The sequence below is a fragment of the Eptatretus burgeri genome, chromosome 4 (genome assembly GCF_056783735.1).
Source record: "Eptatretus burgeri isolate ZD-2024b chromosome 4, Ebu_testis_v1, whole genome shotgun sequence".
Classification (NCBI taxonomy): Eukaryota; Metazoa; Chordata; class Myxini; order Myxiniformes; family Myxinidae; genus Eptatretus; species Eptatretus burgeri.
Window position 1 is genome coordinate 60,242,173 of NC_140964.1, and position 18,059 is coordinate 60,260,231.

General features: G+C 41.2%; 1 protein-coding gene across 1 annotated transcript in view; it reads left to right on the forward strand.

Annotated features, from left to right (window-relative positions):
- The window catches only part of LOC147028153 (scavenger receptor cysteine-rich domain-containing protein DMBT1-like), a 123,217-nt gene that overhangs the window by 92,396 nt on the left and 12,762 nt on the right, over window positions 1–18,059 (forward strand). Inside the window, exons 2-3 of the mRNA XM_085876541.1 lie at window positions 1,336–1,647; window positions 8,102–8,419. Coding sequence (XP_085732667.1) covers window positions 1,336–1,647; window positions 8,102–8,419 — 630 coding nt within the window. The remainder of the gene's footprint in view (window positions 1–1,335; window positions 1,648–8,101; window positions 8,420–18,059) is intronic.

The following is an 18,059-nucleotide window of genomic DNA, read 5'->3' on the forward strand; positions in this document are numbered from 1 at the left end:
GATAAGAAGGAATGATACACATTGTTGAAAGCTTTTTCCTGATCCAGGAGCAATAACCCAAACCCATGAGGCATGGTTTGACTGATGGTAATTAAGTCTCTTACTAAAACAATCATAAATGGATTATTCTGGTGTGCAAAACGTTTGGTAATTTCCAATCAGGAAAGAGATGACATTTGTAAGACGCATTGCAAGCACTTTTGACACAATCTTATAATTGGTATTTAGCAATGGCAGAGGTCGCCAGTTTGAATCTGCTAAAAAAAATCCCCTTTTTTGGGGAGGAGACACAAGACGGCTCTCTTACAACTCAGGGGCAATTCACCTTGATCTTGGCTCACAAGCAGGATTTCAATTAAAGCAGCACCTAGAATATTCCAAAAAGCTTGGTAAAATTCAGCAGGGAGGCTGTCAAGTCTGGGGGCTTGCCGTCTTTGAGTTCTAATGCCGCAGTGAGCTCCTCAAGAGAAATGTCACATTAAAGTTGGTATTGCTGCTCTTCAGAAAGAGATGGGAAATGTTCAATCACCTCATTTGCCATTGTTTTATCCACAGTTCTCAACATAAACAGGTTTGAGTAGAAATCTTGCAATGAGTGTTTAATGTCACTCTGGCAAGGCAGAACACCATCAGAACAGCAGAGACTGTGATTCTGCCGAGGGGTCTTGATGGCCTTCTCCAGGTTGAATAATTCTTTATGTAGAGTCTCAAGTTGAATTCTGCTCATCCGAAGGTGAACCATTGCTCTAGCCACATGCTCTTTGACCAGTTCACTGAGTGATTGTGGTGTCTGTAAGAGAGTTTCGATAAAATGTGAATTTACTGTTAATAGTTCTTCAATGTCACCCCACATCCCTTTTCTCTACACCCCCACCCCTTCAAAAATTACACCCTGGTGATGTCCCACGACTTGAGTCACTGTTTTTCCACAATCATCTGCCAATCCTCTCCCCAGTAAAATTAACCAGATAATGTGATTAATTTAATTTCTGTGACATTGAGAGAGTACAGGAATGATTGGTCAAATGTATGCCGACTGCATCCAAGTTCCTTTTGTATGCTAATAAGGGAGAATTAATAAACAAACGGCAAACAAGAAATCTATCGTAAATATAGAGCACACTCCGTGAAGCAATATCTCCCGGCTAACACCAGGATCAATTTTTTCCCCTTCATAAAGGGACTCACAAAAGTGATTGTAATATTTCTGAGCTATCCTGTCATGTATTTTCGGAAAATTCTTTGTCTCATCTTCAGTTGAACTGAAAATAAAATTTGTGTGTTTATTCGCTGATAATGCCAATGATTAATTTTTTTCTTGTTGTACCTTTCCAGTGATGTCTGTCCGTCTGGTTGGAGGAAGGGGATACTGTGAAGGACGGGTGGAGGTGTTCTACAATGGTTCTTGGAACACTGTCTGTGATGATGGTTGGACTGTAACAGATGCAGATGTGGTATGCCACCAGCTCGGTTGTGGAACAGCCCATTCTTCCCCCTGCTGTGCAGCATTTGGACAAGGAAACTGCTCCATATTGATGGATGATGTGCAATGTACTGGATCAGAATTTCACCTTTCCTCTTGCCCACATCGGGGTTGGCGCTCTCACAATTGTGTTCATCATCAAGACGCTTCTGTTGTTTGCCAAGGTGTGTGGCTTCCGTGAAATAGTTTAATTTCAGAATATTATTTTCAAGGTTTTCCCGACAATGCAGTGTATTTTGGTCAAAGTGCTATGCCGATTATAACATCTGCTTCTGGTTAAGCTCTCTAATTTAGTTTATCATTTCTATATCTGTGAAAAATGACTTCTCTTCCGATAGAGTAACATCTTTGTGATAGACAGGCAAATAACTGATCCATCACTGGGAACGGGTGCTTTTGCTGGTGTAACGATAATTTAGCCACGTCTTGGTGGATGAGGTCCCATTTTCAAAAAATAAAATTATGTATTAAAGATACAACGGAATAAATATCTAGTGATGGCATGTATGCATTTCAGATTTTCAAGATATTTTCTTCAAAATGTTTCTTTTTTTTTTAGTGTAAAATTTTGTTTGAAGAAAGCTTCTCATGGTGCAGAAAGGTTTTTGTTTCAGGAGATTCATTTCATCTTTTTTGGAATTCTTATGTCGACCAAATGACCTCCGAATGAAAATTGTTATCCACTAATTACGGTTTAAATATATTATTGGAAAAAAATATAATTAGGCATTCTACATGGAAAGCTCACCCGATTGGAAAGATACACGTGATCGTTCCGCCTCAAATTGTGAGAACAGTGAAATAATGCCAACACAATGACTTGTCATATCAAATGAGTTGCCTGTGTTTAAATATTCGATGAGTTTTCTGGCAAAAACCAATTAAACATTCTTGAGGAACTTTGTTAATTATAATTCATTGCTTGTTTGTTTGTTTGTCTGTTTGAAAATACAGCTGCTGCATCTTACAGCAGAACAGCACCACTGGCAAGACCAACAATAACAATCCCTGAAGGTAGGAATCTTATATTTCTTCAAATCTACATGTGATTGAAAGAAGTTCCGACGTGACGGTAGTTAAACGGTAAAAACTTTTCGCTGCCGGTCTTGGCATTATGTTCTGCTGAAAATGATGGTTTTGTTGCATTACTTGTAAGGAAATAAATTGATGAAATACTAACATGGAGAATTTTAAAGAAATAGTAAAAAAGAGATGTGGTGGTTTATTCATTTCATCGTTGAAGCATACATCTATCTCCCAAAGTCTCTGTTATTCGTGCGGTATTCCATGAAACAATCCTATCTGTTGGTTGGATCACCATGAAAATATGGTAATGCCTCCACACATTTTGGGAAAATTGGTCATTCTGCATGCATTTTCCCAAACTCTTTGTTCACAATTGTTTCCTCTTTATGAAAAGAGCCAGTTTCTCAATTATTAATAAATTGATGCTATCAGATGATACAGCCAGCTTAAATTGCACTTTGAAAATCTGTAATAATCAATTCTCATGAACTAGAAACAGCATTGAAATAACTTGCAGAGTACCCACCCGACAGGCGATGTTGTTCCAAGCATGCAACACCTACTTCAGACACATACCTCTATTTGGGCGATATATAGGCAACTAACAGCTCTGTGCGGGCAAAGAAAAACCCCCCATTAAGTTATGTGCATGATGCAAAAACATACCTAGTGCTTAAAATTCAAAACACCTCACTGCACTGGAAAACGTGGGGACAGGAATACTGTACTGTAAATGGTGGAGACTTGTAATACCCTCCCCCACCTGGAGGCGGCGCTACACAATACACATTTACATAGAGAATTTATGTCCATCACCTTCCCCACAAGACCATCAGCAAAGATATAAACACCCCAGTGATTTAAAAAAAACACCTCAGTTTTCAGTTCTGGAGAACTTTTCGTTCATTTTCCAACAAATTATCTGGAACTGGGATGTCAATTTTTTTGCAGATGTGCCAGCGGATTACTTCACCATCTCTGTTGTGTTGTGTGCAGCTGTTCTGACATGAGGTTTTTTTGTTACCTCCGCCACTGAGGGTGAATGAGGTTATGTTTTCACCCCTTTCTGTTTGTTTGTCTGTCTGTCTGTCTGTTTGTGTACAGGATATCTCAAAAAGTAGTGGACGGATCCAGTTGAAATTTTGAGGACAGGTTGGGTATGTGACAAGGACGAACTGATTAGATTTTGGTGAAGATCCAGATCTGGGTCCAACTACTAGAATTTTTTCAGTGATTCTTCACCATTGAGAGATGGGGCCAAAAACGATATATATCACGATTTCTCAATAAATTGTCATTTAGTTGTCAAAAAAGTTGTCAAGCCCCTGTCAGGCCATTTAATTAACACCAGGAAGGGTTGACTCAGCCTGTCATCCTTCTGAAGTTGGCAAAATGAGTACCAGTGCACTGGCAACAGGGATATTGCATCAGCGGCATAGCCGTGCTCCCAGCCAATGATGTTACTTGCAGCCTTGTGCTGCACACGAAAGAGGAGGATATACCTTTCAATGCTTTAGACTGCTGAGACCTCTTCATCCATTGAAGACCCTTTTAAGACCCAAATGACGCCAACGAACCAAAAGACCCCGAAGACTCAAGAACCAAAAAGATGCTGAAAACCCAAAGCTCTTTTGGAGGACCCAAAAGACCCCTAAGACCCTCAAGACCCTGTATACCTCTTAAGACTCGACTATAAATTGGTGAAGGGTGGGGGAATGTTTTTGTGGAGTTCTCCTGGAGCATTCTGATGTGGAACGTGATACACCAAAATGATCGCCACGATCTCCTGTGTTGATTAGGCTAAATAACTACAAAGATGCCAAAGAATTCCCATGTTTTGCATGCATGCCATGTTAAGGTGTATAGGGCAGCATAATCGGTCCTTCCACAGCATGACATTCCATTTCCAAAATAAGAACCAAAATAATGATAACATTGTAACAAACCATATATTAATCAATACATATAATATTAACAACAACAATAATAATAATAGTATCATTTGGCAAGAATAATAATGAACGTATAATCTCCACCCTGGTTCAAGAACATCTGAGCTTGGTGAAAGGCAAACCAATGCTCAAACAGTACAGCAAGCAGGTATGTAACAAACCCTTGAAGACCAATGAAAATTTGCTCCAATGGAGCAATGGGCCCACTCGTAATTTTAAAAGAGTTTGAAAGGGTAATTCTAAACTCTTATAAAGGGTGTTTCCAAAGGGATCTAAAGGGTAATTCTCATGGGTTCTAATGTGTGTAAAGTGTAATTATGAAGGGTAATTATAAAGGGTGGTTCTAAAGCATAATTCCAAAAGGTAATTCTAAATGGCAATTCTAAAGGGGAATTCGAAAGAGTTATATTGGGTTTGAAAGGGTAATTCTAAACTGTTATAAAGGGTGTTTCCAAAGGGATCTAAAGGGTAATTCTCATGGGTTCTAATGGGTGTAAAGTGTAATTATAAAGTGTAATTATGAAGGGTAATTATAAAGGGTGGTTCTAAAGCATAATTCCAAAAGGTAATTCTAAATGGCAATTCTAAAGGGGAATTCGAAAGAGTTATATTGGGTTTGAAAGGACCGGGCATAGTGGCGTGCGCCTGTAATCCGGCTACTCGGAGGCTTGGGTTGGAGGATCGCTTGAAGACGGGAGCTCTGCACTGGGCCGCGCTATGAGAGGGTGTAGGGCAGCCCAGAATCATGGCGAAACCCAATCCTTATCCCTGTGTCGTAAGAGGCGACCAGGGTTGCGTCAGGAAGGGCATCCGGCGTAAAACCTATGCCAAATCAGTATGCGGATCATAACGGATGATCCGCTGTGGCGACCCCTAACGGGAGCAGCCGAAAGACGAACAACAACATATTGGGTTTGAAAGGGTAATTCTGAAGGATTCTAAAGGTTATTTTAACGGTTTTGAAAGGGTGGTTCGAAAGTTTAATTATAAAGGGCTGGAAAGGGTAATTCTGGAGGGTTTGAAAGAATAATTATAATGGGTTCTAAAGGGTGGTTCTCAATGGTAATTCTAATGGGTAATTCTAAAGGTTAATTATAAAGGGTTCTCAAGGGTAATTCTAAAGGGTTTGAAAGTATAATTCTAATGGGTTCTGAAGAGTATTTTTAAAGGGTTCTCAAGGGTGGTTCTAAATGGTAATTCTAATGGGTAATTCTCAAGGGTGGTTCTAAAGAGTAATTTTAAATGGTTGTTCAAAAGGGTAATTCTCATGCGTTTTTAAGAATTATAAAGAAAATTCTGAAGGATGTTTCCAGAGTGTAATTCTAAAGGGTAATTCTAAAGAGTTTGATTTAATTCAATCCAATATGGCTGCCAGATCATGTGACATCAATTATTCGTGAATACCTTGGTATCCCCAAAGCTTGGGGAACATTTGTGCAAAGTTTCCCCTCAATCTGTCTCGCTGTTCTGGAGAAGAAGATTTTTTTATAGGTTTTAGGGTAAATCCAATATGGCTGCCAAAGCATGTCACCAATGACATCATATGTGTGAACCATTTGTTCTTCATGGATAGGCGGTCATACGTGTAAAGTTTCACTTCGATCTTTACAGCCACTTCAGAGAGGATTTTTGAAGGGTTTTTTTTCAACAATATAGCTGCCAAATGACGTAATCAGTGACGTCATCAATTTTTTTTTTCTATGGACCATTTTATCCCAGGATGACCCTCAAAAATTTTCATACTTATCAGACATAGCATTCTACATAAGCAATTATGACCTCATAAGGAAGGCACCTATGATGTCACAATGAAGGCACCTATGACACCCGTAAAGAAAAATTACACTTATTCCCCATGAGTACTTGCCAATTTTTTCCTTGGTGTGGTTTCAGAAATACAATGGTCCAAAGTTTTTCCGTTTTACCAACATGGCTGCCACACCACGTGACCTGTGACATTATAATTATTAATACAACATTGTACATGAGTAGTCACTCCTATGGTGAAATTTTCATCTCGATCCACCAAGCAGTTGCGGAGAAAAACAAGAAAGCTCTGTGTGGACAAACAAACAAAAAAGATAAAGATATCGTGCAGAGCATGATACTTGCAAAATCCACCCTCTTCCCTCTCCAAAGGTTGCCATGGATACATCAAATTGTCCATTTCGTTAAGATTAAAATTCACAATCTTAATCAAAGCTCAGGTCAATTGGATGAAAAGATTATTTTTCAGATTGAAATTGATTTTAGAAGTTTGACCTTGAGTTGACCTTTGACCATTGGACCCCAGAAATAGTTGGTTTCCAAATTCAGTGATGCACTATGCAATTGCTGCTTAACTTTCAGGTTAATCGGATGAAAAGTGGTTATTTTTCAGATGAAATTTGATGATTTTAGGAGTTTGACCTTCAGTTGACCTTTTGACCTGAAAATAGTTGCTATCCAAATTCAATGATGGACTATGCAAATCCTGTTCAACTTTCAAGTGAATCGGATGTAAAGTGACGATTTTTCAGTTGAAATTTGATTTTAGAACTTTGACCTTGAGTTGACCTCTGACCTTTTGACCTCAGAAAGTGTTGGTTTCCCAATCCAGTGACACAATATGCAAGTCTTGTTCAAATTTCAAGTCAATCGGAAGAAAAATTACAATTTTTGAACTTTGACCTCAAGATGACCCAAAGGTCATCTTGATGGACAACCTCAAAATCAACAGGCTTATCAGTTGAGATACCTCCACAACTTGGTAAAGTTTCATGACGATAGGTTTAGAATTGTGAACTGTAAGCAATAAACAGACAGACAGAATAGCAAAATCGATTGACGAATATACTTGAACAAGGACAAATGTGTCCAAGAGCAGCATCCTAAAGGTTTTGTCGGCTAAAAAAAAAAAACAAAGAAACAAACAACAATAACAACTTCTGATATTTCGTCACGTGCCTTGATTAGACCAATAGCGAGACCTGTCATAGTGTATTTACGTATTTACGAAATATAGTGTATTTACGAAATAAATAATGTATTTACGAATTTACAATGCATTAAATGGAATAATCTTTAAATAGTAACGTGAACTTTTCGAAACTTTAAAGCAAATGTCCGAATATATTTAAAAGTTCATGATAGACACTTTCAAAAGGCACCCTCAATGCGCCGATGTGTACAAGTGCTTAGTATTTAAGGAGATCCGGATCCTGTATATAAAAGAGCCGAGTCCGAATATACAGGTTTTTGTCTTCACAAGAAGAAGAAGAAGAAGAAGAAGAAGAAGAAGAAGAAGAAGAAGAAGAAGAAGAACAATGCCGAGCGTTCTTAGAGCAGCGTTCGCTACGCCAGACGCTGCTAAAAATCTTCGATATTGCAAGTAACAGACAAACAAACTGACCCAAATGCAATACCCTCTCCTTCTGCGTGGGTAATAATCCTGAGATCATAAAATGTTAATGGTGTTATCGAAAATTGCCAATTTGCAGTGTTTGACTTTTTATTAAATGTCCTAATGGACGTTGAATATAATATCGTAAATTACTAGGATTGTCATTGAATAAAAAGTTCTACAGCACATTGATGTTGTGTGTCCAGCTGCAAGTTTATAATAACATTATTTGTACAAATTTATATTTTCCTTTTCCAGAGCCTCCTGTGCGCCTTGTGGGTGGAGAAGATCGCTGTGAGGGCCGTGTTGAAGTGTTCTACCAGGGCTCCTGGGGCACCGTCTGTGACGATTTTTGGGACAATAATGATGCACAGGTTGTCTGTCGCCAGCTCGGCTGTGGGTCTCCAATGACTGCTGCATCACCTGTTGACTTTGGACAGGGACAAGGATCGATCTGGATGGACGATGTGTTTTTCAATGGAAGTGAGACACATCTGTCTCAGTGTCAACACAATGGTTGGGGAACTCACACCTGCAATCACAGTGAAGATGCAACAGTCCTTTGTGATGGAGAAGGTGAGCTTTGTGATTTAAATATACTTGCACATGGCAAAGGAGTCACTTGTAGCGACGTTATGAAAGGCAGGTTGTCATTTTATCATGCTATATTACTCTATATTTTAATTGAAAGTAAAGGTGACAAACCAATAAATCCAAAATGAAACATCAGTTATACACTGAAGAGTGAAACTTCTCCTGCATACCCTATCATGTGATTTTCACACTACCAGTGACTGCATCAAAATTTAAGAATTGCAGACTTGTCACTATGTAGGTGTGTTTATTCTCAAGGCAGGTCGTAATTGTCAGCCTGGTGTTTCGCACCAGGGCGATTCATGAATGTATGTACCGGCCCTCGGATGGACTTTAACTAGGCGTTCCATCCCCCAGCATTAGTTGGTGGACATTAAAGCTCCCATGGTGTCCTTCACCAAGAGTCGGCGAACTATCGCCAGCACACTGGCTAAATTCTAAATTCCTGTTCTAACCTACAGGGGGCATTGCATTATATAAATTCTCCCTCAGCTAATGATGCTCCTCACAACTATGTGCTGCACATGAAAGAAGAGGTTCTGTTTAAATTTTCATCTTTCCATGACATTCTTTTTTTGGTTGACGAGTCAGATTAGCAGTACTAGCGGAGTATCCGCTCTACGGGCGATCAACACATTCTTCTGACACATGTACCTTTATTTGGGCGGTGTATAGACAACTGACAGCGCTGTAAAGGCAAAAAAAAAAAACCCTGGTTATGTGCGTGAAGCAAAAACATACCTACTGCTTATAATTCAAAGCAGCTCACTGCTCCGGACAACTTGGGGATTGGAACACTGTACTGTAAATGATGGGAACTTGGAATACCCTTTACAAGTCCCTACCTCCCCCACCTGGAGGTGGCGCGACACATACACATTTACGTTCCCACACCCTCCTCCTGCCGAAGACCACCGGCAAAGGTAAAATCACATCGATACACTAATTGGGGTCATGCTGATCCAATGTACCAAGTCCGGATGTAATTTACCCAGAGCTGCAGGAGGAATAGCATGACAAACAAACAAACAAGCAGTCATAGACTGGTACTTACGAAATCGTCAACTTGACCTCTGACCTTGTCTAATAAAAGCTGTCTCCAGAGAAGGTAGCAACGCAAACCAGAAGTTTCTACGATGATTCTGTACCAAACCATCAAAATCGAATGTTTTGCATGTTTGACCTCACTGTGACCTTGACCTTTGACCGATTTTGACCAAAATCTAATCAGCGCTAGCCATCACCCTCCTGAATCAGGTGGTGTAATTTGACATCAGTAGCTTCTTCCGTTCTCGAGTTATCATTTTTGGGGTGTTTGACCTCACTGTGACCTTGACCTTTGACCGATTTTGACCAAAATCTAATCAGCGCTAGCCATCACCCTCCTAAATCACGTGGTGTAATTTGACATTGGTAGCTTCTTCCGTTCTCAAGTTATCTGTACCAAACCATCAAAAATCGAATATTTGACCTCACTGTGACCTTGACCTTTGACCGATTTTGACCAAAATCTAATCAGCACTAGCCATCACCCTCGTGAATCACTTGGTGTAATTTGACATTGGGAGCTTCTTCCGTTCTCGAGTTATCTGTACCAAACCATCAAAAATCGAATATTTGACCTCACTGTGACCTTGACCTTTGACCGATTTTGACCAAAATCTAATCAGCACGAGCCATCACCCTCCTGAATCACGTGGTGTAATTTGACATTGGTAGCTTCTTCCGTTCTCGAGTTATCGTGCCTACAAACAAACAAACAAACAAGCAGTCATAGACGGGCACTTATGAAATCGTCAACTTGACCTCTGACCTTGTCTAATAAAATCTGTCTCTAGAGAAGGTAGCGACGCAAACCAGAAGTTTCTACGATGATTCTGTATCAAACCATCAAAAATCGTAACGTCGACCAAAGCAAAAATCTCCATTTCTCCACGCAATTATACCTTAACGTAACTCAACGACACGTCTGCTCGAGCGCACTGCATCATGGGACGACCCGTGACGCGTCGAGTGAAATATTTTTTCTACAATCTTAAAACGTCTCCAAAACATCCAATTTTTCCCAGAATTTCGACAACCGAGTTTTAAGCGTCCTAAGCGATCGCAAAAACCGAAGACAAAATTAAAATCGAAGTTAAAACGAACTCGTTACGTCGAGCGAAGCAAAAATACTCCATTTCTCCACATGAATTTATGGAATTATGTTTGACCTCACTGTGACCTTGACCTTTGACCGATTTTGACCAAAATCTAATCAGCACTCGCCATCACCCTCCTGAATCACGTGGTGTAATTTGACATTGGTAGCTTCTTCCGTTCTCGAGTTATCATGCCTTCAAACAAACAAACAAACAAACAAACAAGCAGTCATAGACTGGTACTTACGAAATCGTCAACTTGACCACTGACCTTGTCTAATAAAAGCTGTCTCGAGAGAAGGTAGCGACGCAAACCAGAAGTTTCTAAGATGATTCTGTACCAAACCCTCAAAAATCGAATGTTTTGGATGTTTGACCTCACTGTGACCTTGACCTTTGACCGATTTTGACCAAAATCTAATCAGCGCTAGCCACCACCCTCCTGAATCACGTGGTGTAATTTGACATTGGTAGCTTCTTCCGTTCTCGAGTTATCTGCACCAAACCATCAAAAATCGAATATTTGACCTTGCTGTGACCTTGACCTTTGACCGATTTTGACCAAAATCTAATCAGCACTAGCCATCACCCTCCTGAATCACGTGGTGTAATTTGACATTGGTAGCTTCTTCCGTTCTCGAGTTATCGTCCCTACAAACAAACAAACAAACAGAAACGGAAGGCATCAATATACTTACGAAATCATTAGATTTCGTAAGTAACAAACGGAAGTCATCAATATACTTACGAAATCTTTAGATTCCGTAAGTAACAAACAAACAAACAGAAACGGAAGTCATCAATATATTTACGAAATCTTTAGATTTCTTCCGTAACAAACACAGGTCGGTGAATTATAATCAGGATTATGTGAAATAACTCATTGCCTAGTTATTGAATCGTCATTGCGAGGAAGATCTATCCATATGTTGCCCTCTTTTATTAGCTTACTTCTTTGAAGCAACACATTCAGGAGATGTAAAACCGAGAACAATTTGGGACATTTGGAGGTGTGTTCCATTAGCAAGTAGCTTGCTATTGTTTGCCAAACTGCTTGCCTGATGTAGCAATCAACAGAACGAAGTGTTCAGCACCAACTAACACCATGGCGGTCTCCACGTAAACAATGCTATGCTGTGGTACTCGAGCAAATGGTGTCTTGGCGTCGTTTTCAATTTGCTCGATTCCCTTGTGACAACTTCCCCAAACGAATGGAGGGTTCCCATATGATGTGACTTCCCTCGCCAGAAGACGTGGCGGCAATGTTGGCCGGGTTCAGTCACAGTTGCAATGCGTTCTGTGGTTTTCCATGAAAATGACTCACAAATGTGTCGTATTTGGCTGCACATTTGAAGGTGCTACAACAAGAATACCAGCTGTAATTAAGAAGCAAGGCAAAGCAACACAATACTTGAGTGAAACACAACGTTTCTTATAGTGTGCTTACTGTACATATATGTGAAATTTGAAAATGTGCTTTTCCAGACAATTTGATGCCTGGTGATGTCATTCTTGCAGACAGGATTTTAATATCTAGACAGTGCTGCCTTGTTTTGTGTGGATGTAATCATTCCTGCTTTCACAAAAGGAAAATCTCAGCTTTTTATCCCTAAGAGGTTGAGACCACCAGGAATGAAGATAGCACATGTAAGGATACATGTGGAGAGGGTAATTGGACAGCTGCATCAAAAGTACACTATTTTGAGTATCACTGTACCCAGAGATTGTTTGCTGACTAATGATGAGGAGAGGGTTACAGTCCTTGATGTGATGGTGTTTGTTGGCTGTGCCTTGATCAATATGTGTGCATCTGTTGTTCCATTTGATTGAACTGTATCCTTCACCTTGACAGCACGTACCATGACTTGTGTGATGAGTATATGATGGTATAGGGCAACAGAAAATACATGACAGTTGTACTCCACTGACATAATCAAGCATCAAAGCTGAATCACAACCTATGTCCACATTAAAGTTCAGTTATCACAAGACTGCCACAGTAAGAGAAGAATGATCCATGACAATATCAGACACTGTCATGGTCACACATCAAAGTTAAAGCACGACCTATGTATGCATAAAAGTTCAGAGTTGTAAATGACAAGACTTTTGTTTTTATTTTTAGCTCGCCGGTTCGAAGAACAGAGAGCTATAGCGATACCCCTGGCGTGAGCGTCAGCGTCAGCGTGAGCGTGAAAATTTTAAAGTTTTTGGTGCAAGTTATTTAGAAGCTTGCCATTCATTTAATATGTGTACTAGGATGCTGCTATTTGGCATGGAGGTTCCTTTGGGGGTATATTATTGATGTTGTGAAGTTGATATTAAAAAATAATTTCAAATTTTTAAAATTTTTGACCTGTTTTGAACTTAACTTTTTTGTAGCACATCAACGTTAAAGTTTTTGGTGCAAGTTATTTAGAAGCTTGCCATTTATTTAATGTGTGTATTGGGATGCTGATATTTGGCATGGAGGTTCCCTTGGGGTATATTATTGATGTAGTGAAGTTGAAATTAAAAAATATTTTCAATTTTTTCAAATTTTTGACCTATTTTGAACTTAACTTTTTTGTAGCACATCAACGTTAGTTTTTTTCCTTTCTAATGTTTTTATCTACCACACTATTTTTTACTGATTACAATATACAAATACATATATTGCTTTAAAATTATTTGGATCAGACTTCACTGCAATGCTTTATAAAAAAATATTATTAGACTAGTCTTTTAAAAACGATAACTGTATAAACAGGCAAGCATTGGGTGGCTTTGACACCAACTCTGGTTTGTATACACTGTTGAGGCTCGTATGTGAGTCAACACACATAACGTACAACAAGGGGAGCAGGAGACGAGGGGGGGGGTGCGAGGGAAGGACAAAAACCAGTGTGGAACAGAGGAGATCTGGAGAAGGGAGAGGGATGGGGCGGGGTACACAGGGTAAACAAGATGGACACGGCAGGGACTTTCAGGTAGGAAAACAGGGAATTTGAAGGAGGTGGGTTTTGTGGTGGATGAGCAGGGGTAGAAAAGATTGTGGTTTTGGATGGGAGAAGATAAGAGATGGTGGTGAACAGGTGTTTTGAAGTCCTGGAGGGAAGAGTGGGATTGAAGAAAGTGTGGGAGTTTGTTCCAAAGGCGGGAAAAAGAGAAATGAAAGCATGAAGGTGAGCAGTGTTTCTTGATTTTGGTAATTTTACCAGAAGGGGGTTGCTGGCAGACCTTGAGCGCCCTGTGGAAATATGGGGGGGGGGGTTGAAAATCTCAAACAGAGCAGTGGGGGGGGGCGAGGCCAGAGAAGAGTTGGTAGAAGACTGATAGACCACTGACCTGCCTGCGGTGAAAGAGCGAGAGACCCAAAGACGCAGCGACATTGCGGGAGATACTAATGATCGAAGCAGATTTCCAAGCAGATAGCAGATGACCTTGAGCAAATGAGAGAGTCAATATAACAGAAAAAGGGTGAGCAAGAGCAGCAGAGCAGGTTTTTAGGACACATGGGCTGATGCCGTCTGGACCGGTTGCAGAATCTTAGTCGAGGTTTGACAGCAAGCTCTCCTCTCTGTCAGGAGAAAAGGACGCAGACTCCAGGAACAGCTGGGTGTGACTGGGTAAGGTGGCTACGGAAAGTGATGGGTTTGGCACACAAGATTTAGAAGCAAACACGGAGTTTAGGCATTCAGCCTTTTCACGTGCAGTGACAGCTGTGCAGCCATTTGAGGTAAAGGCCCGGTCACACCTTGACGTTTTAGCCAGCGATGGCAACGTGTTAAAATTTATGTAAAACGCTGGCTTACGTTGAACTTTTGAAGTTTTTTTTTTTAAAGATTCGGACGTATTCATAGTGACTTGGTCTTGTGTATAACGCATTGGTAACTACACAGAACGTTTTGTTGTGTTATAGATAACTTATACCAATGAATGCTGAACCTGTTGTCGGCCTACACAACCGATGCCCAACGATAGTCTAACTCAGGCATAGCGCGTTGCACGCATCGCCGACGATGTCGTGACGTAGCCTATTAAAAGGCTGACGCACAACGATTCAAATCATAACTGCCGTAGAAATGGAAGGGTCAAAATCGCGGTCACACCTTGGCGATCTTGCCTGCGTATGCCGACGTAACAAAAAGTGTGTCTAAAACGTTGGGGCACGTCGAATACGGTATGGGTAAGTTTGGTATGCGCGAGTAGAACGCTAAATACGCTATCATAAGTTGTAGTAAGTAGAGTACATCAAGAAATTTTGAACATGTTCAAAATTTTACGATGTACTCGGCGTATGACACACGTTCGCATGCGATGAGGATAAGTTTTACACACGATATGTGGACGCTTACACACGTCCACAAAGGATACTTATAAGCTACTCATAAGTCGAAACACGTCGCAGTAATGTCTTTTTTACGCGAAACTTATTTCTAACTTATGTTTGACGTGCTTTGAACCAATTCTTTACGTAGCCCCAACACACATCGACGTATGTAGACGTATTCCAATGACGTCTTCCGGTCGACAAAAAAAATAAATGAACGTGTTTCTAGGTTACAACTGCCATATAAAGACGTGTTCCCAGCGGTTTTGGGAATTGGTATATTAAAATGGTGTTCATTAAAGGGGAACCCAACAGTGTTTTCGAGTCCTTTTTGAGTCGATGTCCATGTCAGCAGTAACAGTATCAGTATCAGTATCAGTATTACTCTTAGTATTAGTATTAGTAGTAGTTTGTTCATGTTGGCAGTAGTAGGTGGGTGTGAGGGGGAGGGTGTGGGTTATGATGGATCGTCCTTGCGTCCGCGTGTCCGCGGGTAGGTTCATAGGCTGCCACTCAACGATTTAAATGGCTGCATCTCCACTATTGAAAGTAGACGCTTGCGCTCAACAATTGGATTTTTTTTACACTCAACGACTTTTAAACGGTACCACTCAGCTGGTTTCATTGTTTACAATGAACGATTTAAATTGCTGTCACTCGCCTTTGTTTTTTTTTTTTTGTTTTTTTTTTGACGCTGGGGTTTGGAAATTTGAAGCGTTTCTTCTGAACGTGTTAAAACGCTCAAACTCGACTATTTTAAATAGACGCTGCCGATGGACAATTGGAATCATAGCCAAGCTGGACATCGAAGTGTGAACATCCTCGTCATGCCGAAGAAAAGTTTGAAGAATGCTGCAAATAAGTGTCCTGGCCGTGGCCGTGGACGCTGACGCAAGGACGATCCATTATACCGACGTCTTTCAGCCTATGAGTAACTTAAAAGTAACGTCTGTCGACGTGAGGCTGTTAGGATCGTTACGATCGCGTAACGTGCCAACAACACGTTAATCATAGGTAGGAAATAAGTTTTGGGTACTCTAAACATTACCTCGGCGTGTCTCAACTTATGATTAACTTACAAGTAGCATGTGTTGACGTCTGTCAACGATCGCAGACCGTGCCTACAACTTGTGGCCAGCGTAGCGGAACGTGTGAGTCATACGCCGGCATACGTCGTGAAATTTCAAGCATGAAAAAATTTGAGGACAACCGAAAAGTACAACGTTTAAAGCCAACGTACAACGACGTATGGCAACATACTACGACGTATGCCAGCGTGCTCTCAATGTTATCAAAACTTACCCATAACGTATTCAACGTGTGCCAGCGTTTTAGAAAAAAAATTCAAAAATCGGCATACGTTGGCTAAAACGTCAAGGTGTGACCGGGCCTTAAGGGAGGAGATGGAGGGGAAACATACACGAGAAACAGACTAAACTCGATGCCACCAGGATTTGGAGGAGGAAGACAGGTTTCATAGTTTAGACTTTAGATTAGAAAGATGCTGTTTTCTCGCTCACCTGAGGGTAGACACACACTTGTTCTGAGCTTTGTGGAAGGAACTAAGATTGCCTTCAGTTGGATTAGCCTAACATGAGGTGAAGGCAAGTTGTTCAAGGACAACTGCCTCACCACAAGCTTCAGTGTGCCAAGGGTGGGAGGAAGGGTAGGACAACTGAAGACGAGATGGGATTAATCTGTGCATGAGAGAGAGCAAGTTTCTTTGAAAGAATTTCCAGGATGAGTTCGTGTCAGAGTAAGTAGTGATGGGAGACCAATCTAGAAGTTTGATGGCTGCTTGGAGACCCTGCCAGTCAGCCTGAGTGAAATGCCAGACTCAATGGTGCTGAGGTGGTTCTCTGATAATAGCCAGAGAGATGTCCAATTTGACAAGCACGTGGTCAGAAGAACCGATTGGATCAGAGGAAGAACAGCTGATATTTTCAGGGAAATTGGTCAAAATCAGATCCAGAAGAAATGGAGTACCATTGGTTGAGGTCTGGGTCAAGAAGTTGACAGATTGTGTCAGTCCCAATAGGTCACAGAAGTCTTTTGCTGAAGTGCCATGGTGGGTGAGAGAGGTATCCATACCCAGCCAACTGGCATGATGACAATTGAGGTCACCACAGGGGAGGAAGAGAGAGTTCGGATGAAAGGATAAAAGTTGGTCCATGTTTTCGGAGAGCGAGATGTAAATGGAGTCATCACTCTTTGGTGGACAGTACAACACACATATCAACATCAAGTGGGAGTGGAGGGGAAGCTGTAGCCAGAGGTATTGTTGGGGGTGTAGGAGGAAAGGTCAGTGCATGGTGAGTAAGAAATAATGTCTTTGATGAAGAGAGCAACTCCAGTGCCAGGACGAGGCTCAGGTCTGTCATACTGGAGGGAGTAACCAGGAGAGATACTCAGAAGAGAGATGTCTTGAAGGAAGAAAGTTTCTGTTTGGCAGATTATGTCTGGTTTGTCAGTGGAAACCTGTATGGAAAGACCTGTCAGGTTTGAGCTAAGTCCCCAGATGTTTGAGGTTCACACTGTTGAAGAAGAAGGAGCGGACTAGTCTTTGAGTGCAGTGGAGGGGAGGGGATGGGTCGGTAGGTTGAGGGAGGAGGAGGGAGGTAAGGAGAGTTGTTGAAACAGTGTAGGGGATTGCAGAAGAGCTAGGGATATGGCCAGATGAGGAGGAGAAAAGGCTCTGTGGTGATAAGTCGAGGTACAGTGGGGAGTAATAAGAGAGGGGGCGGAGGGTAGTTGAAGACTGGAGGAGGTGGAGTGATGAGATGGAAGAGAGAGAGTTTGGGGGAAGGAGGCAGCTTTGTGGATGTGAGGGGGTGGTGGGGACTTTGAGAAAGCGGAATGAGGGGGGAGGTTGGAAGAAGAATGGTGAGAGGGGAGAGTTGAGGGAGATTGGTGAAGGGATAGTTTTTGAAAAAGGTGAGAGGGAAGCTTGGAGGGGGAGGAGTTTGAAGGTTTTGAAACAATGAGAGCAGGAATGACCAAGATGCAGGAGGTTGATGGGAGAGGTAGAGAGAGGGGTAGGACGAGACTTGGTAGTTGTCTGGTGAAGAAGGGATTGGGCAGGGGGAGGAACAAGTTTTTAGGGGTTTGGAAGTGGGGGAGGTGTGCTGAGAGGAAGGAAGGAGCATGTTTGTGTTGATTGAGAGAGTGA